Genomic DNA, 20,999 nt, shown 5'->3' on the forward strand with positions numbered 1-20,999 from the left:
TGCTCTTGGCAGCTTGAGCAGGGAAGAGCAGCAGATTGAGGTAAAGGGACTGTTACATCGATAGTCCTTTCAGATCATATCACAACCCTGCTAGCAGGAAATGGTAAGAGGAGCTTTCCTGTCCTTTATCCTAGCATCACCGCTTGCAAACGTAAAAACAAGCCTTCTTGTCTGCAGCACAATCAGACCCCAGTGCATTCATCTGCGGTACGTTCAAGTTCTGTATATTTGATCCATCTGAACGCATTATTAGAAGACAGAAACACAATAGTGTACAGTGATACCTTAGTTCTCAAATGCCTTGGTACTCAAACAACTTGGAACCCAAACACTGCAAACCCGGAAGTAAGTGTTCCGGTTTGCGAACTTTTTCAGAAGCAGAACGTGCTTTCCAAGACAACAATGCCCATTTACACCACAAAGAACTCATAACCCACCTTCTTTCAGCAGCCAGAAACACCATAACCAGACACTGGAGAGACCTGTCAGGAGTAAGCATGGACCAATGGTACCAAATAGTATGGGAAACAGCCCTACTAGAAAAATTAACTAATAAACTGAAACTGACACGGGGACAAACAGAAGAAGACACCTTCACCCCGGTATGGCTCCCCTTTATCACATACACAGCCCAACAGGACAATGACAATAATCCACCAACAGCATACAAATCAATATGGCTAACCTGATCCAAAACACCCACCCACCCCACTCACACACGAAAACAAAGATCACCACAGCCAATCACAAACAAACAACCACACCCTAGGCCAACCCCAACCTCTCTCACCACCAAAGGAACACAAGTGAACAACACAAGCACGCTGACACCAAACTCTACATACATTAAGCATAATGGAAACACTGCTACCCGACCCCACCCCCATCCATCTCCCCTCCCTCCACCCCCTTTCTTTTTTTCTTTTTTCTTTTTTTTCTTCTCCCCCTAATGCCTCAACAAATGAAATGGATTTGTAAAAATGTTACATGGAGGGGGAAAAATACGAGGCATTACACTCACACTGTAAAACAAGAAAACCTTAAATAAAATATTTTTAAAAAAGAAGCAGAACGTGCTCCATTTTGAGTGTTACGCTGACGATTTGAGTGCCACGCTTCTGTTTTGAGTGTTACGCTGAGGTCTGTCTGTTTTTGCTATTTATTTAGCATTTTTGTTTTTGAGGCTCTTTTTCTTCTTTATTTCTGTGACTGTGTGGAACCCAGTTCAGCTACTGAAGGATTGATTGTGTAACTGCAGTACATTGTTTATTGCTTTCATTTTATGGATTCAATGGTCTTGTTAGGTAGTAAAATTCATCTTAGATTGCTGATTTAGGGGTTGTTTTTAAAAGTCTGGAATGGATTAATCCATTTTGCATTACTTTCTATGGGAAAGCGCACCTTGGTTTTGGAACGCTTTAGTTTTGGAACAGACTTACAGAACGGATTTAAGTTTGAGAACCAAGGTACAACTGTATTCAGAATGGTGTCTTCTTTCACAATGGAAACTCTGGGGAACTTCTGACCAGCCAGATATTGTTAGACTCCAACTTCCATCTTTCCCAGCCAGCATTGTCAATGATCAGAGCTGATGGGAGCTGGAGTCCAGCAACATCTGGAGGTCCACAGGTTCAACACCATTGCACTATGTAAATATCTCTATTTGGTGCCAAAATGGAGTTCTTGTAGAGCTCATGTGCACCTGCAGGTATTTTGACATCATTGCAGCAGGGATGGGAAACCTGTGGTTCTCCAGACGTGATTGAACCTCATTTCTGACCATTGGCCATGCTGGCTGTGGAGGGTGGGAGTTGTAGTACAACATCATCTGCAGGGTCATAGGCTTTTCCATCTCTGATTCTGACATTTGTGAGAATTGATAACCTGCCCCTTGTCTTTATTTATATTTCTCAACAATTTTTTTAATCCCAGAGGATATCGAAGCCATTTTCTCACTGTGGTCTGGGCTGCCTCTTTCTGGTTCAGCTGAAACCCCAGCTGATCCTTCTCTTGGAGACATGTGTTTTAAGCATGTACAGGCAAATTCACAACTAACCTATTGTAATGCAAGGTCCAGAAAGTTGCTGCCCTTGAAGACCATTTGTAAACTGCATCCTGCGCATTCTTATGGAAATTCTCGTGTGGAGGCACTGCTCCTTCAGCAAGCCTGAAACCCTCCTTTTGAGAAGCATATGGTTTCTCCATATGCAACACTATGTACATAAGGAAGCACTGGTGTCTCTTTCTGGCTACTTGTTTGTGCATTTTGCAGAGGGTGTGTGTATTTGTATACTAGGCTGGAAGACGTAAATGGAATTATCTGGCCATTGGTGCATGTTGACTGATAGTGCCTTTCCTACAAGGATGATGATGCCGCCCAAGATAATGATTGATTTGATGATGGGGAAGGCTGTGGGAATGTATTTCAGTGTGACAATGCTTAGCTTTTCTGACTTTGGCCAATCGTACTATTGACCCTGTTACAGGCTGAGTTGAATTTAGGATTGTGACTCGATTATGCTAGTGTCCGTAGTGGCATAACAGTCTAGTCAGACCAGTCCAAGTGGGGAAATACATATAGAACAATCTCGTCCAAAGATCCCCTGAGTAAAAGGGCCATAACAAGCTTTCTTGTGTTCAGTACAGTTCCACAAAACAGATATTAATACTATACATACTAGGCTTTACTATTGATCCCTTCACAGGAGACAGTATGGAAGCTACTGCAAAGTTTGACTTCAATGCAACAGGAGAGGATGAACTGAGTTTCCGGGCTGGGGATGTTCTGAAGGTAAGTGCAAACCAAGGTTTCACCCAAGTATTTTCTCTTTTAACACTGTAAGCAGTGGCGTAGCGTGGGGGGTGCAGGGGGGGCCGGCCGCACCGGGCGCAACATCTGGGGTTAGGGCAAATCCACGGGTTAGGGGGCGCAAATTACTTGCCTTGCCCCAGGTGCTGACAACCCACACTACGCCACTGACTGTAAGTTCTGCTCAATGCTTATGAGCTTGTATTAACAATCCATCCCATAAGACAGCAAACCCACAACTGGCACTGGTAGATTAGTGGTTCACTGATAATTCCCAGGTTGCATAGTAAAAAGAAAATCCTTCTTAGTCCAAAATTTAAATCTGCATTTCAAAGATGAACAAGAAGAACAAAGACTCAAAGTAGCACCTTCTATAAGGACATCTTCTACACCTTCTACAAGCAATCACAAACAATGGAAGAGTTATGCACAAGGAAATCATTTGGGACAATGTGGGCACGGGGGGGGGGGTCTTGTTTACCAATGTTCTTTAAATCCTATGACTGCCTTCCCCAACCTAATCCCCCAAAATGTTTTGTACTACAACTCCCATCCCCTCTGACCCTTGGCAATGTTGGCTGGGGCTAATGGGATATATAATCCAACCAGGTTGTGGGAAGGCTATCCTCTGGAACAGTAACCTAACTGTGAAATATCTCTATTTCACACAAAATGTACATACCAAGTATCAGGCTGTTTTTGAAAAGTGATATGGGTTGCAGCCCTGATGTGGAAAAGATGAAAGAGGCAGGAAGTGTGAGGCCCACTGACAGGTGAGGCCCACTGACAGGAGGAAACCTATCTCCTCACTTCAACCCCTTCTTTAGAAAAATGATCAGAAGCCAGCCCTCCATGCACCAGGGAAATTGATTGCTCCAGATACCTCTTTCCAGGAAAGTAAGCATTAGACAGAGGTCGCCTTTAGTATTTTTACCGTTTGAGCATTGGCCCATGGGAAGATAAACAGCTGCATTTATTTTAAGTGATATTTAGTTCAGCCACTGGCATAGCTAATCTAGCTGGTTCCTAGCCACACATATTTTTGGTAGTTTGGCATGAGGTGCCATCACTAAGGTTCACCAGATGATTACGTTGTGGTTATTTCTGTGAAGAGCAAAAATAAAACGAGATTTTCTACGATGAATGCAGATATATTCATTTACAAAAAATTCTAGCCTGCTTAATGGTTTAAAAGTCTTTATGTGGTGTACGCTATGTACAGTGCAGCACAACATAACAGGAATTATCCTCTGTTGTGTTCCACTGTCTAGGCATTTATACCTGTGTGTGTAAGGACGTCAAAGTGCTACCAAATTCAGGAAAGGATTGATGCATAAAGAGGTAGAGCCAAAACACAATGGCCACAATTCAATGCAGGCATCTAGACATTGAAATCAATGGACTTAAGTGCATTTCTCTACATTGACTTGAGCTTGGTAAATCCATGGGCAGTGGAAAACATTAAGTTTCTATTGCCTATAGTGGGCACAAGTTTACAATTCTTTGAATTCTTGTTGGTCCAACCAGCCTTTGGAACTTTTTTGATTCCATGCCTCAGCTGCTTTAGTGCGAGGTCAGCACAAGTAAAGCTGCAATCTTGCACACATTTACCTTGGGGAGTAAGTCCCATTTAAGTCTGTGGGACGTCCTTCCACATAAACATCTATAGGATCTAATGCAGGCATTGCTCTATGGACCAGGGGGCCTTTTTTGGCCGCTCTCCACCCTGTTAGTTAAATGGAAGGATTTGTATTTTCCTGGTGCAGACCACTAAAACCAAAGCAACCCATTAAAAAAACTCTCACACAGTTCCTTAAGCCCCCTGTAAGATCTTCAAAGCAGAACTCTTTCATCACAGACATATTAGAAATACACATCCAGATCCCTCCACCATCTGAACAAGTCTGCAGGAATTTGGGCAAAACTAACGAGCACTTCCTCTAATACCTCTGTGTCCTCCTCGTAGTTTTACTTCTTCCAAATGCATGTTTTGCTCCCACAGTGGCTGCTTTTCTGCAAGAGCCCTTGATACCTATCCGGTCTATGATTGTCTTTTCAAATTACTTGCTTTGTTTCCTTTTTTCTTGCGACTGCATTGCCTACCTTTGAAGTCTGGTTCATTTGCTACAGGGATGGAATAATTATTATGCTAACTACATTGCAGAGCAGGATACTACTTGCCAAGTGGGCACCTTTGCAAAGTGGTTTTGCAGTGTGAGAAATGAACCTATTCTGCTCCCTCTCTCTCTTTTATGGTTCCCTGCAGGCAGCAGGCAGTGACTAGGGAGTAGCTGTTTGCCCCTACGCACCCACCCAGCCTCGTGGCAGCCTTAAAATCCCTGGGCCTGCACCACTTGCAGATCAGAAAATTCTGTCTGCTGTACTGTCGTGTGAAATTACCACTTCAGAACAGAGGAGGGTCGCTTGTCTCTGTGGCTGAGTGACCATATCTGTGTGCAGGCTGAAAAAGCTGTGTTATCAGGCAGGACTGAAGTAGCACTGTAATTAGTCACTAACAAACAGCAGCAACTGTTAAACAAGGAAACCAATTTACTGAGATAGCAAAGTCCAGTGCAGCTGATGAGTCTTGCAGAAGTCTTCCATGCTGGCCAAGTATCTGTATGTGTTTGTGTGTTTGACTCCTAAAGATGTCTGTATTCTCCCAAGGCGAAGCATTGTTAAGGCATCAAATGAAGCATAAACTGAAAGTCCTACAAGTCCCTATACATACCACTTTAAGGAGAAGGGTTATCGCCCCTTGAACCATTTTTTCAGCAATTACGGTAACCAATCAGTGTCTGGGAAAGGTTTCACAGCCTGCTTCCTAATTTGGATAGGTTCCAGCTAGGACATGTTTTGAGGACATGTCCTCAACACCCCCACTCTGCCTTTATTTTGGGAACCTTGCTTCTATTACTAGAGTTGCATCCTTGTATCTTGTGAACACTTCAGCACCCTTCATACATTTTATTGTGTTATACAAGGGGCAGCAGGGTTACACCATGGCCGCTACCACCATCCATGGACATCTGCAAGAGCAGAGCCTGAGCATTTATACCTCTACATGGGTAGGTTCCTGTAGGAGCCGGAATCCTGTGCAGTCAGGGTTCCATCTCCTAGGGAAGCCCAGGTATGTAGAGATCTAAGTGCATGGGCTTTCCACCTGCAGACATTCACACCGAATGTGTAAACACTGAGGATGGGAGATGTCATGCATCCTCTGCAGCAGGGACAATAGTGCATCTCCACTGTCCCTTGACTGGGTAGAGCACCCTTCGCATGCAAACTGCATGAATTGGGCTCTCAGTCAGGCACAGTGGCTTTGCCATATCATTTCTATAAGGCAGGTATGGTGAACCTTTTGGTCCTTGGGTGCTGCTGAACTACAACTTCCATCAGCCTCAGCAAGCATAGCCATGGATGGTAGGAGTTGTAATTTAGCAACACCTGGAGGGCCAGTTTTCCCACACCTGCTCTAAGGAGAGAAAATTGAGGTTTTTCCCAAAGAACTGCTGAAGCTTGGTTCAGAACCTTGCGGGCAAGTTGACAAATGTCTAACAGTGGGGCGTGTGCCAGGAGGGGGACATGGGACATTTAAAACCCGGGTAGCATAAGACCTATATGTCCTTTAAACTAATACTGACTCTCCTTTTGGTGCATAGATTTTAAGCTCTAAGGAAGAGTGGTACAAGGCTGAGCTGAATAGTTATGAAGGCTATGTCCCAAAGAATTTCATAGATTTTCACAGTCCCAGGTAAGTATGTCAACTCTTCTAGGTGTTTAGCTTGAGTGTGTCCTTGTACACTGCGGTCCTGATGAAAGTCAGGGGTGAGGGTGTTCCTAGAATTAACATTTTGAAAACTCCTGCTAGACACACAATTAAAGCGATGTTTATTTTGATCTTCAGCCCTGTGCACCTGCTCCATTGTAAAAAGAGGATTTATTGTGTGCATGAGGCAGAGAGGGACATCTCAGTCATTTGTTAAGTGCAGGATCCTGCTTTAGCAGTCCTTAAGTAAATTATGGTTTGCACCAAAGCTGCTAACCACGTTCACAGTGCCCAGGCATAAACTTCTCAGCCTCTTGTGCTCATATGCTGTGGTACCATATGCAAGTTTATTATCCTTCTCTGCAGATTTAAATACAACAGCGACAATCAAACTACTTTGCATCCTTTTTATATAAAAAAAGCTTTTCCCCCCTAAAGTACTGCGTTGTAGCACAGAGTACACCTGGTGGCTTGACTTCAGTAGACTACATGCGTGGCAGTGCAGACTTCTAAATAATTATTGGCATATTATTAACCTGGAGCAGGTGTGCGAGGAACAATGTTTGTAGGCTCTGGGGGATTGTCGTTGGCTTGTATGTGTTGCACCACTGGCCCCTGCTGGATGGAACCAAAAGGAACTTTTTGTATAGAGCAGTTTCATCTGCTGGCAGCTGAAGGGTGAGAACTCAAAAAACAAAATGCAGGCCTATATTTTATTTCATTTTTAGACAAAATTCATCCATTTTTCTCTTGCAAGTACCTGTGCCTTGGGTTGTACGTTAGGGTGATATAAGCTCAGTTCTATGAGCCTTCTGAACTGTGAGTCTCTACACGTGAATCTAAGGGTCTGATATAGAGGGGCATACTACATATAGTCATGACATTTAACAATAGGAATGGCATACTTCCATTTTCTGAGCTTTGAAACACTGTGAATATAGAGGGGCATACTACATATAGTCATGACATTTAACAATAGGAATGGCATACTTCCATTTTCTGAGCTTTGAAACACTGTGAATGTTGAAACCCTTGAATTAATGCCCCCCTCCCCCCTCTTTGGATGGTCATGTGTATAGCATGTGCCAGCCCCACAACATGCAGGGGCCCACCTGCTCATTCTGGTGAGTGGGGCCCTGGGCTCCTGCCCCTATGTCCTGCCCTGGTGTCATCGCATTTCTTGATCTTTGTGAAAGCAGCACATGAAGGAGTTTGGGGTTTCCAAAATAGGGGTGCATTTACTTATTTTTACTCAGTTTTTCCTTTAGCAAATAGCTGGGCTGTTCTATTTCAGAATCAGTCATGTGGCATTTTCTACCACTGTACCCTTTTTTCTTTACTTGGCTCACTGTAAATTTTCTCTCCAATTTTTTCCCCTTTATCACTTCTTTCTTTACTTCTTTCTTTCTCTGTCTCTCTTTTTCACCACCTACATTCATCCCCATGAATGCAATCTGTTGCACTTTTCAGCTGGTTCCATGAAGACGTATCCCGCCATAAGGCAGAGAATATGCTCAGGGGCAACAAAGTGGGCTCCTTCATCGTCCGAGGTACTCAGAACCGTCCAGGCGACTTCTCCATCTCTGTCAGGTACTTGTGCTTTGTAGCCTTCTTACCTACCTTTTAGGAAAGACTGGCATTTGGGACTGAGGAGGTCTCCCTCCAGCTGGCATCTTTAAACAGGCCTGTTTTCTGTTTCTCTGTATGAAGATCTGTTTAATTACGAATCTGTTATCCAGCTATCTGCTTCCAACAAGGCCTGACAGAATAGCTTACAATATAAAAACACCAGCCAATAAAATATATAAACGATGCAATCCTTTACTTATTCAGAGAGCCAACCAGGGAGTCAGGCGACTGGTCTGGAGACCTCCAGTCCTGTGACTGAAATGTCTAGGTCTGAAGGTGTATCGGGGTCACTGGCAGTATGGTCTTCTGTTGGGGGTCCTGCTTCTCCTCCTCCTCTTCCTCCAAGGTAGCCCTGTTTCCAGACCTGAGAAGGACTGAACCCCGACATGCAGCTGCCCACTGTAGCTCTAGTGCTCAAGCAGAGCTCAACCTATACCAGACCCACACCTTATTTCCCCTCCTATTTTTGTAGCTGTTCTTACTTTTATGTTCACACAATGGCATCGACATCAAAACAGCAGCTTGTATTCCCCACCCCCTTTAATACAGATTTACACTTTGCAGGGGAAATCCAGTAAATTAAAAGTCCTGCTGCTAATGTTTGCGGAAATGAATCATTTGCAGTATTACGACTTGATGGGGAAGTATCCTATATTTCTGAGAGAACTTAGTTGGAGAAGGAGGCTCTCATGCTGGCTGCAAGTCATCTGTAGTTTGCTAAGGATGGTAGTAATTTCAGCTCAGCGAGGGGTAAACTTTCCTTATTTTTACTATTGTTTAGTAAATTTGTATACTATGCTTCACCTGAAGATCACAGGGCAGTTCGCAAAATAAAAATACAAAACGAGAGCACAGAATACACAATAAAGCAAAAAACAAACAAACCACCACTGCAAGGCCATCTTGCCCTGAGAGGGAGAGAAGCTACAACAGCCTGGAGAGCTCTCAGTAGTTTACCTGAGGTGGCTTCTCCCTCCCGCAGGATCACCACAAAGCTGCCTAAGGAACCATCTTGCCCTGGGAGAAAGAGAGATTTTGTGTTTGTTTGTTTTTCCAAAAAAAGAGCCCTCCACCCCACCGCAGCTCCCCAAGACACCTTGCCTTGGCTGTTTATATAGCTTTGAGTGATGCTTACTGTTTTACCTGTTCTACATAAACCGCTTTGCGAGATTCGCCTGCAAAGCAATATATAAATAAATGATAAATCAAAAAAGATCAGCAGCCTTCTTGCCCAGTATGGACCTTATAGTCCTGGCTTGCATGCTGAAATGTTTTTTTCTCTCAGCTTCCCTCCCTCCTTCCCCACTCCACCACAGCCATCCTTTTGTAATTGAAAACAGAGCACAGCATCTCTCAAAAGTGGCTGTGTGATGCTTCCTCTTTCCCAGGTAGACCATTATTCCATCTTTTCAAATGTTTATGAGTTGCCTCTTTGCCAAAGCACACAACATGACTTCCAACAATAAAACCAAAAGGAAATGAAACATAAAACAATAACAGGTAAATAGCAACCATCTCTACAGTAGCAGCACGGAAGCCCTCTTTGAAATAACAGCCAATCAATCAAGCTAATGACATACAGGCTGAAATAAACGTAATGTTATTTCAGCCTGTACAACATACAAATATATAACAAGCTGGGACATGGAGCAGAACCACCCCATTAAATCAGAGGTGGGAACCTTGAGTCCCTCCAGACATTGTTGGGGTATGTACACATTACCATTTATTTTGGCTCCAGTGGGCTCCCACTGCCAGTGTGTGAAACTGAGGCATGTGACACTAGCCCCAAGCCATCTGTAGATTTTTGAGAAATACTGTTCACAGTATCAAATGATCACCCTAAGCAAGAAGACTCCCATAGCCGTTGCCTTTGGACAAATTATTTTAGTTATTGATTTACTACATTTATTCATTTGTTCAAGGAGCTTAAGGCATCATACTCCTCCATATGATCTTCACAGCAGCCTGTACGAAGCAGAGCCTGGATAGCTCAGTTGGTTAGAGCGTGGTGCTGATAATGCCAAGGTTGCAGGTTTGATCCCTGGATGGGACAGCTGCATATTCTTGCATTGCAGCAGGTTGGACTAGATGGTCCTCAGAATCCCTTCTATGATATTTCTATGATTAGGTTGAGAGATAGTGACTGACCCAAGGTCACACACAAAGCTTCATGGCTTAGAAACCCTGGTCTCCCAGATCCTAGTCCAGCACGCTTAACCATACTGGCTCAGACACTGTCAGGCAGCAACTTAAAACAGAAAGAAAGCGATGTGGGTGGGAACCTGACTTTGCCTGCTGACTTGCTGGAGGCAGGTAAACAAGCACAAGACAAAATTGGCAGCAATTCAAATGATAGGGAGCAGTTCAGTTGCTTCACTTGCTCTTAGGCTACTCCTTCAGCTGCTTTAGCAACAGGCATTGAGAGAAGCTTAAAACAGGGAGGAGCCCAGAGTGGCGTCCCACTAACAGCAAAGTATGGGTAGCTGGTGGGTGGTCCTGCCCCAGGCACTTTCAAGCTGGGTTTGGCCTAACCTGCATGTGCTCTGCCACTGAGCTATGGTTCCTCCAAGTGACCTACCTTATTCTCAAATATGACCTAACCGAGGGAAGAGCAGGGACTTTTCTTCCTGTATTTGGCAATGCAGAAACCATGAAGATAGTTTCCTTCTGCCCTGACCTTTTACAACAGGGGTGGGGAAGCTCCTCCCACCTCAAGGCTGCATTCGCTTCTGGACAACCTTCTGAGGGCCACACGCCAATGATGAGGAGCGCCAGAAGCATGAGTGGTTGAAGCAGCAAATGGAAAGTATTGCTTTGTACAATCGGCTAGTTTCTACATGCACACACCCATCTCTATCCTCCATCCCAACAAGGAAGAGGCATTATCAGAGTTCAAGGAGACATTCCAGGCAGGCAAAAGCACTCAAGGAGGGTATGAAGTAGAGGCCATTGAGGGGCGTGGCCCTGAGAGAGTCCTGAGGGCCAAACAAATAGGGTGCAAGGCTGCATTATCCACTGGGCCTGAAGTTCCCCTTCCCTGTTTAGCAAGTACCCTTACACAAAAAGGCTGTGTTTATCCTTCATCCTTCTCTGTTGGGCCAGGCATCATACATGCTATTCATGGGAGCACTGATGCTTGTGTTAGTGGGCTTCATATTGGCCATTGGTTTAGATTGACTTGTATGACATTGGTTTAGCTATATTAGAACAACAGATGCCTAGGAAGTTACTGCCCCGTCATGTCTCCTCTGGTGATGGATGTTAATTCAAAAGTGCCTTGATGATTTGTGTGATTAAATATTTAGTAAGAGGGCCTGACTGACCATTTTCACTAATACAGCACCATTGCTCTTCATAAAGGCCTTTCACAGGCCTCTAAATGCTAAGGATTTTAAGCATAGCTTTAGTGCTCTATCCCATGCTGGTTTCTGCCAGCGTTGGAAGCATTTTCACAACTGCTCCAAAGACTGCTTTACATCCCAAATGTTTCCTTTCTAAATGTCATTAAAGTAGGATACAAAACAAAACCATTTAAAAATTAAAAGAGTGGGAATGAGACTGTTGTCAAATGTTTTGTTTTCTCCCTTTGGTACCCAGACATGAAGAGAACGTACAACATTTTAAAGTGATGAGGGACCCAAAGGGCAACTACTTTTTGTGGAGCGAAAAGTTCCTGTCACTAAATAAACTTGTAGAATTCTACAAGACTTCTTCCATCTCCAGACACGCGCAGATCTTCCTGCGGGATGAGACCCAGAAAGAACAGCAGGTAAATCTCAAGGAGCTCTGTTTTTACCGAGCCAGGGTGAATGAGTACATATGAAGCAGAAGCATGTCATTAGGAGTCCTAATGGTCTTTCCCCATGAGACAAACTTGTGCCCAATCCCACCTTTTCTTTTCTTTTTTTGTTAGTTTTAATGTTATAAAAATCAATTGATTTTTATGGAGACATTTATAAGTGAACCAGGAAGTGACCTTTCCAGACCAAGCAATGTAGTAAAATTGATGAAATTTGACAATGAGCATGACTGGGACGGCTTGCCTAAAAATAAAGGTCTTCAATGGAATAGAAGGTGGGGAGTATGGTGGAACTATGGGAAGAGCATTCATGCTGGTTCATTGAAAGGATACACTTTTTGCTGAAGCCGAACATCTCATTTCACTGCCTCTTTTGATTTATTTTACTCCTAACAGCAATCTACACAGAATGCAAAGGAGGCCTTGAGGTCGGAAACAAGAGGCATGGTTTTAAGTATAGTGATAAAAAAAACACCCCAGAATGAATGGAGCACTGAAAGGAGGAGAGAACTGTCACATCCACACCACACATTGAATCACACTTATACCACCTTAATAATCAAGGAGAATCCTAGAAACTGTAGTTTGCTAAGGGTGCTTAAAATGTATGGTGTGGGTGTGACCAGAATGCAAACGGTAACCCTGGGATGTAGGTAGATCCCACGTTGCTGGCAGCTTGTTTCAGTCTGTGCCAGAAGAACAAAGAAACGACAGGTCGCAGGTTGTAAACCATTACTCACAGCGCCGTACTGAGGAGGAGGAGGTACGGTAACTACAGTAACCAGAGAGCCCTGCTTAACCAGGATGTGGACTCTGATATTAAATTACCAGGATGTGAATGCTGAGGCAAAGCAGAAAATAGATTGTGCCCACAATAGCAAGGGAGTTTTGTAACCCACATTGTGCAGGGAGGAGCACTTCCTTATCTGCTTCGAAGAGAAGCAATGACACACCTGGCAGAGAGGATCGTGTCGCTGACCTCTTTCCAGCCAGTTATATCCATTTTTAAAAGACTGTCTTGGAAAGTAAAGAAGTGTGTTTGTGTGCAAGGATGGGTAAATGACATCAAGTATTTGCATCAGGGATTATTCAATTAGAAAAGAAGCATGAAAGCATCTGACAGGGATCTTCTTTGGCGATCACTCGTCACTGAGTAAGATTGTCTTCCATAAGCACAGTTTAAACAATGAGTCCGTAAGTGACTGTGGAGGGCGATTCTGGATCCACACATCCTTCCACAGTGGGGACATTGGTTTCTGGGTGGGAGTTGATCATGGTGTGGATTTGCCAAGCGTGCCTTCTTCTTAGCACGTTTCTCCCTTGCGTCCTGAGTTCGAATGTCGGAACTCATCCCAGACCACATGCTGCACCTGCCCTGCTTTGCAGTCTCCTCAAGTGTCTTTGCTTGGCTAGAATACATCCTTGAACTTTGAGAATGCTTCTTATTTGCCAGGATGGAGGACAGCAAGGGGTGTGTGAGTGGAAACAATCCTAGTGTACAATCCTAGCTCTACCTCTCTTTTAAATCAGAACCAGTGAAGGCGGTGATTGTCCTGTGTGAGTGTATGGAGGCAGTTGGAGGATGGATGGCGGCGAACAGAGTGAGGTTGAATCCTGACAAGACAGAAGTACTGTTTTTGCAGGACAGGGGGCGGGCAGGTGTGGAGGACTCCCTGGTCCTGAATGGGGTAACTGTGCCCCTGAAGGACCAGGTGCACAGCCTGGGAGTCATTTTGGACTCACAGCTGTCCATGGAGACACAGGTCGATTCTTTGTCCAGGGCAGCTGACTACCAGCTCCATCTGGTACACTGGCTGTGACCCTACCTGCCCACGGACTGTCTCAACAGAGTGGTTCATGCTCTGGCTAACTCCCACTTGGACTACTGCAACACGCTCTATGTGGGGCTACCTTTGAAGGTGACTCAGAAACTACAATTAATCCAGAATGCGGCAGCTAGACTGGTGACTAGGAATGTCCACCAAGACCATATAACACCATTTCTGAAAGACCTACATTGGCTCCCAGTACGTTTCTGAGCACAATTCAAAGTGTTGGTGCTGACCTTTAAAGCCCTAAATGGCTTCAGCACAGTATACCTGAGGGAGTGTCTCCACCCCCATCATTCGGCCCGGACGCTGAGGTCCAGCGCCGAGGGCCTTCTGGCGGTTCCCTCATTACGAGAAGCAAAGCTACAGGGAACCAGGCAGAGGGCCTTCTCGGTAGCGGTGCCCGCCCTGTGGAACACCCTCCCATCAGATTTCAAGGAAATAAACAACTATCTGATGTTTAAAAGACATCTGAAGGCAACCCTGTTTAGAGAAATTTTTTATGTTTGATGTTTTATCGTGTTTTTAATATTATGTTGGGAGCAATCCAGAGTGGCTGGGCAAACCCAGCCAGATGGGCAGTGTATAAATAAATTATTATTATTATTATTATTATTATTATTATTATTATTATTATTATTATTTTGTTTGTTTGTTTGTTTGTTTTAAAGGTAAAACTAACATTCATTGCTCTTCCCAGCACTGGCATGTGGCCCTCAGAAGGTTGGCCAGAAACGAATGTGGCCCTTGTTTACCCAGCTCTAGCCAGTAAGAGACAGTGTTGGGGCTGAGGGATTTTTTCATACCAAGAATACTCTAAAATGGAAAGGGTATGAAAAAATCTTAATTGAGGGAGGGAAAATTGTAGGAAGACAGTGATTTGGGAGAGAATGTCATACGGACAACACAGGAAGCTTACTATCCACATTAGAACAGAGGATCTCTGTGCCTCCTTTTAGTACCTGGCAACCCCTCCTCCGCATTTGCCTTAAACCATTTTTGCTTCCTTCATTTTGTATTGCAAATAAAAAGCCTATGTGAATCTGAACTGCCAATTTGCATTACAAAAGCATCTTTATCCGCTATCTCTTCTGCATTGGCAAGGATCCCTGGCTAGCATAAGCAGAGCAAGAGAGGCTCAAAGGTGATTTAAACCTCAAGTGTGAAAATACCAGGAAGCAAAGCTGACAGCTGGCACAACCAACATATACAAAAATTAAATGAAAGGGGTCTTTCTTTCTGACACCACTGTTGTATATGCTTGTTAGGATTGCAGGAGCTGTAGAAATATTGGCAGATCCAGTTTCAAAGACAAATTAAGCCTAAAAAGCTTAATTTTAAAACACAGTCAAATCACTAATGATTAAGATTAGACATTCCTGAAGCTCTCTGTGTGTGATTAAACCCTATGAAAAATGCCAGAGTTTTCCAAAGAGTTAAATATGCCACAACTTGCAAAAAAAGATGAGCGTAAAAACTATTATTAAAAAATTTAATCTAACAATTGACCATGGCTTTGTGGTGAATCTGTACCATGTCTTTAGAGAAATGAGTCTCCTTTGCACATGTTTATTACATAAACTGCCTGCCATGTAAAATATTAAGTTTTATATATACACACATAAACATAAACATACACATATGTTCATTGTATGTGTGTAGATTATTGGGACACATAAACATACACATATGTCCATTGTATGTGTGTAGATTATTGGGGTTCTCCATCCAAGTTGCTGATCAGGTCTCCACCTCCTTAGCTTTAGTAAAGCAGTATTACCTATTGTTTCTAGTATCAAGGGGGCAGTAAAGGGTCTGAACATGTCAGATTTCTCAGCACAAGGTCTCAGATAAGCTGCAGCTATGAATGTTTTTGGACACTATCTCATGCTCTAGACACGACTATAAATGAGGTGAGGGACAAAAACAACAACAGCAGAATGAATACATTCCTTTGAGTGGTGCCCAATGGTGTCAATAGTAACTGTCAGGATAGTGATGAATATCCATGCCTTAAGAAAATGGAATGTGTGGAAGATAAGGTGCCAATCACACGCAAAGGGGATGGGAATGGTTCTGAGTTATCCCCTTGTGATATGAAGCCCTTATCTGGAAGCACTTTGGGAAAGAATACCTAGAAGGACGAACAAAACGTAACAGGATAAACCTCTTTCTTTCCAGGAAGCCGCTGTATGGAACCTGGCCAAAAAGACACAGGAAGTGCTTCACCTGAATGGAGGACATGGGAAAGAAGCAGGAGCATCAGGGCATAACAAAGATGTGGATCAATCAGCATCTTGGCAGCATAAGCAGGTAACAGAAAGAGCTCTGTCCTGCTTGCAGACTTCCCATAGACTAGGCACTCCAAGGCTGCATATGCACCGTAACTTTAAACAACATTCAAAACATATCCCCACTTCACAAACTAATCTGGGAACTGCAGTTTACCCATCACAGAACTACAACTTCCAGCACCCTTTAACAAATGACAGCTCCCATTATTCTTTTTTGGAGGAGAAATGCGCTTCTTAAGTGCTTTAAAGCTATAGTGTTTACATAGCCTGAAAACAAGATGCTAGACTAAGCTAGACCTTTGGTCTGATCCAACAGGATTCTTCTTATTGTATTACATGTCTTCCTGCATGATCTTGAGATTACACTCAGTCATGCTGAGCTGTGGTGGGAATTGATACACCTAGCCTCAAAATAAATTCCTTGCCAATCTTTTAGGCATAACTGTGCAGCTCAGGACATATAAAATATATTAAATAATGTGTTTCCCCCCTGGCTCTTCTCCAGGTTGTCCATGTGGCAGCAATTAGAAGGATGCATGTAAAAGAAATATCTGAGAATCCTATCTGATCTGGGGGGAGGGGAGGAAAGTCACGTACTGGAGAAAGCTGGAAATACTGCAACTTAGAATGTTCCAAGGAAAGGCTGTTCTTATAACAGAGTAAACATGCCCTAAACTACGCTATGTGTACACAAGACAAGAGTGGCCTCTATTAAAGGATGGAGGCTATATCTCATCAAAAACAACCATGCTAACTATATATGAGTCATATGTCTGACATCAAGCAGAAACGTGAACTACACACACACCTGGTTTAAAGTCAAACTGATTTTGACTCACTCTTAACATCTCTAGTGGAGAACAATTGACATACATATCTGCACTGAGTCGCACTGACCTTTTGTGCTGGCTGAAAGGCAGGTAAGACACCTTCAGGGGCAGTTTGAAATGTTACATTTAGTAAGAGGAAATTGGAAAATACTTCCAGTGCTACAAACAATAATCTTAGCAGTTCTAAAGGGCAGTAGTTATTTTATGGACAATAGAGCCTGCCTGCCTGCCTGCCTGCCTTCAGTACGGTTTTCATCAGCCTGGCGCCCCCCAGTTGTTTTGGGCTACAACTCCCATCAGCCACAGCCCAGCATAGTTGTGCTGGCTAGGGCTGATGGGAGTTATAGTCAAAAACATCTGGAAAGTGCTGGGTTGGTAAAAGCTGGATAGGTGTAAACAACAAACCTTCCTGACAAAAGCTTTACTCCAAATTGGCCAATACATTTGACACAGTAATGAATTGTGCCACACCTCTGCCTCCCACACAGTGCAATAGTACAGGCATCTAATAAGTGGCATTTGATAAAGCTGATGTAAGACACTGCTCAGTGCTGGCCCAGGACATTTTTCTGCCTAAGGCAAAAGCAAAATGCAGTGAACTACAGTGCAGACAAGCATTTTGCACAGAGGTGGAAGTGTTTGCAGCCTCAAAGAAAAATAGGAACAGCATTTCCAGTTGTCCAGTTTAAAAATAAAATAAAATAACCAGGCACAAAAACTCAATGCCAGTCACTACATAAATGTTCCATTGTGTGACAGAAATTGTAATAAATGCCTTGTACACATCACTGGTTATTCCAGTGCCCTCCCGCTGCTGGTGTTTGAAGCTGAGTACGCATGACAGTACGCATGACAGTACGCATGACATTGGCCACAATTCATACATACTCTACAGTCTCTTGAGAAATTCTCCTGCTTCCATCCAATTTGAAAACATAAGACACATTCACTTTGAAATTAAGCTGAGGTGTGTACATTTGAGACAGCCATGGCACATGTGCCGATGACAGCTTCATAAAAGGAGTACATGGCGGGGGCAGGGAGTAGCAGATGCAGGGAAACCAAACAGGTAATGCACATCGGCTGAGGACTTTCTTTCCCTCTCTCTGGTGTGTGCAAAAAAGTACTAATATGACTTGCAAAACAGCAGAAATAACAATCTCACTGTGTTTTAAGCCACCAGTGTGTACATAGCCAAAGTGTTTCCTGTTCAGCAGGTAACTATGAAAGTATCAGATCCCCAATAGAACAGATTCATCATTATCTTATTCTCTTTACATTCTAGGACCGACGTGGCAGGAGTCTGGACATTAAAGATACGTCTCAGAGCCAAAGACACCATGGAGAAGGGAGTGGGCCATCTGTGTTCCGGAGACACACCGATCCAGCACAGCAACCACAGGTATGGCAGGTAGCTGTCTTTCTTGAGAGGCAGAGGCTAGATCTAGGGGAATGTGAGGCATGTTTCTATTCAAAGAGCAACACTACATGTATTATTCTGCATATGCCACTTCGAAATAAAAGTTATGCTAAACTTTTATGCAAGTTAAGGAACTTGGTTCTCTTGTTAGATCCTTGGTGGGAAAGGAGTAGTAACATCACTTTATTTTTAGATATAGCTGTGACATTTTAAATAGTTTACACTGTACAAAGTTCCTTACATATTTTTATTATTATTATTATTTTGTAAAAAGACAGCCTGAGTCCATGGTCAAGCAAGAAAAAAGGGGGAAACCATAAGAAATACAAAGGTATCGGGGAACTGATGGCTATCTAGGACAAGTGTCTTATTTTCCCCAAAACAAAATATTTCATTTGCTGGGTATGTCTATGCAACATGTGCAACCTTGAAGGAGGAGGTGCACTCTGTTCAACAAATGAGACTCAACCACTCCCATACTTATTGTGCAAATATAGCTAGTTAGAAAGGCCATCAGTGGTTTGGTGGGGGCATGTTATGCTACAGCTGACACTTTCTTTTGTCTTCCTCTGTTATTAGCGAACACAATGGGTCCGTGCCTTGTATGACTTTGAGGCAGTGGAGCAAGATGAGCTAGGTTTCTACGCTGGAGATGTCATTGAAGTCCTGGACAACTCTGATGCATTCTGGTGGAAAGGCTCTTTACATGGAAAATTGGGTCTCTTTCCTGCCAACTATGTAGGGCCAATGTCCTGGTAAATTTACATGGTTTGTGACTGTCTCTGTTTTAATGAGAATGCACCATCTTATCAATACCTTTTATGCGCAATCAAAGCACCAACTATTCAGCACTCAATATTAAAAGAGCTTATGCTCTTTTAATTTTTTGTTCTTAATGGTAGCAAGAGTCTTAGGTTGTCTAAAAGAGCTCGCTTAACTTCCTATGAACTGTGTCTCATTTCACAGATCTACGTTAACATGCATCTTTCTTTCAGTGGCTATTTCTTAGGCAATTCTTCAGAGAAAGTTTTGGTTTCACCTCAAGTACCCTGTGCACCATCCCAACTTCATAGCTGTTCTACTACCACAGCTGAACTATGAAACTTCATGTCAGTTGGGTACAGTTCTGTCTTCTAAGAATGCATACAGATGTACATAATTTGAGCTTTTTATGTCACCATCTTGAGTTCAGAGACCAGGCAGTCATGTGTTTCATATGGAAAGTGCATCATGTACAACTCTGATTGTATCCTCCTTCGAACAGCTTTTCAACTATTTTATAATTTATTGTTTGCTTTTAATTTTTAAAAAGTGGGTGAAGGTATGTTTAACTTTATAAGTGTACATACAGTGCTTGAATTTTATTTATTTTTTTAACTTCAGACTGCTCACCTGAAACATAGGAAGAAGCCAGGCAAAAGAATGAATCGGTGTTCAGTTCACAGATCAGTACACCTGTCATTTGCATTTCAAATTCAGGAAAAAGCACGCCCAGTGGGGGAAAATGCAGTGCAACTCCTGTTTTTGTTTTGTTCTGGGTATGTATTTACATACCCTGATTCCCCTTTCTTGTAAGATTATAGAATTCCCAAGTAAGAAATTTTTGCATTATTGTTCTCTAGTTTGGTTGCCCTTTCAGACTGTTGCAAAGGTGTATATGCATGCTTACTTTGTTCAGCAATTCATCATCTGAGAACACTGCAATTCTGTTGTCTTGGACTGGACTTGTGATTTGCTGTTGCTGTTTTGTGTTTACCAGTAATTTGGATTGGGCTTGGGCTTCCCTAGTACTAGCTAGAGAACAACAAAAAAGCTCTTCTTCACAGAGCTCTTCTCAGCAGTCAGCAGCAGGAGCCCCATTTCTGTGGAGCAATTTATATTGCGGCCATTTGGTTTAAGGCCATTTGATGTACCATCACCATTGTCTCAATAACCATGTGGATCCACATAAAGACATAGGGCCATTCCATATGGCAAACGTGTATTGGTTTTCTACCAGTTGGTGGTGGCTTGATCCATTAGGGCTTCTCTTGGTTCATTTGTCATGCTAAGCCAAACCATGGTATGGTGCAAGCATGAGAGCTATGGGACATGATATTGTGGTTGCTTTGCTCTTCCCCAGTCATTCTACTGCTATGCTGAGCTAAACCACAGCTTGGTTTTGCATGTTGTCCAAATCATGAGTTCTGACAAAGGTTTTTCTTTTCTGGAAGGACTCATGCCCATGGCTGTTTGGGTGTACAAGCAAGGCCATTATCTTTAGCTGTTGCCTGTTAGGTGGGGTTGCCGTATTTTGAGGAGCAAAAAAGAGGACGCTATGACGGCCATTCAAAGCAAATAAATGCCATTTGTCTTGAATTTTACCCCTGAAAAAGAGGGTGTGTCCTGGAAAAAGAAGACACATGGTAACCCTACTTAGGTGACAATAATCCAACTACATCCCAGAATCCATAGCCCTGCCTTTTTTTTTTTTTTTGTGAAGACAAACTATGTACTTGCTGTCAAAAAAGATTTTAGTGTTATATTATTTCTATCTGTTGGAGTGCTCCAGAAGGGGCTACTCCGTAATCCTGAGAATGTATAACGTTATACTCATTAAAAATATATTGAGTTTCTA

At 43.1% G+C, this 20,999-nt stretch overlaps 1 protein-coding gene across 4 annotated transcripts in view; it reads left to right on the forward strand.

The window, feature by feature from the left end:
• The window catches only part of GRAP2 (GRB2 related adaptor protein 2), a 48,891-nt gene extending 27,892 nt beyond the window's left edge, over nucleotides 1-20,999 (forward strand). For 2 of the 4 annotated variants that reach the window (XM_081877660.1, XM_081877659.1), the window contains exons 2-8: nucleotides 2,706-2,791; nucleotides 6,472-6,563; nucleotides 8,049-8,168; nucleotides 11,808-11,979; nucleotides 16,020-16,151; nucleotides 18,248-18,364; nucleotides 18,962-20,999. In XM_081877660.1, the coding sequence (XP_081733786.1) occupies nucleotides 2,714-2,791; nucleotides 6,472-6,563; nucleotides 8,049-8,168; nucleotides 11,808-11,979; nucleotides 16,020-16,151; nucleotides 18,248-18,364; nucleotides 18,962-19,141 (891 nt within the window). In that variant the 5' untranslated portion in view covers nucleotides 2,706-2,713 and the 3' untranslated portion in view covers nucleotides 19,142-20,999. Of the gene's footprint in view, nucleotides 1-185; nucleotides 208-2,703; nucleotides 2,792-6,471; nucleotides 6,564-8,048; nucleotides 8,169-11,807; nucleotides 11,980-16,019; nucleotides 16,152-18,247; nucleotides 18,365-18,961 lie in introns of those variants that run through there. The other 2 variants (XM_081877662.1, XM_081877661.1) reach the window with 2 other exon arrangements.

Source organism: Podarcis erhardii (assembly GCF_964252035.2).
Source record: "Podarcis erhardii genome assembly, chromosome: 10".
NCBI lineage: Eukaryota > Metazoa > Chordata > Lepidosauria > Squamata > Lacertidae > Podarcis > Podarcis erhardii.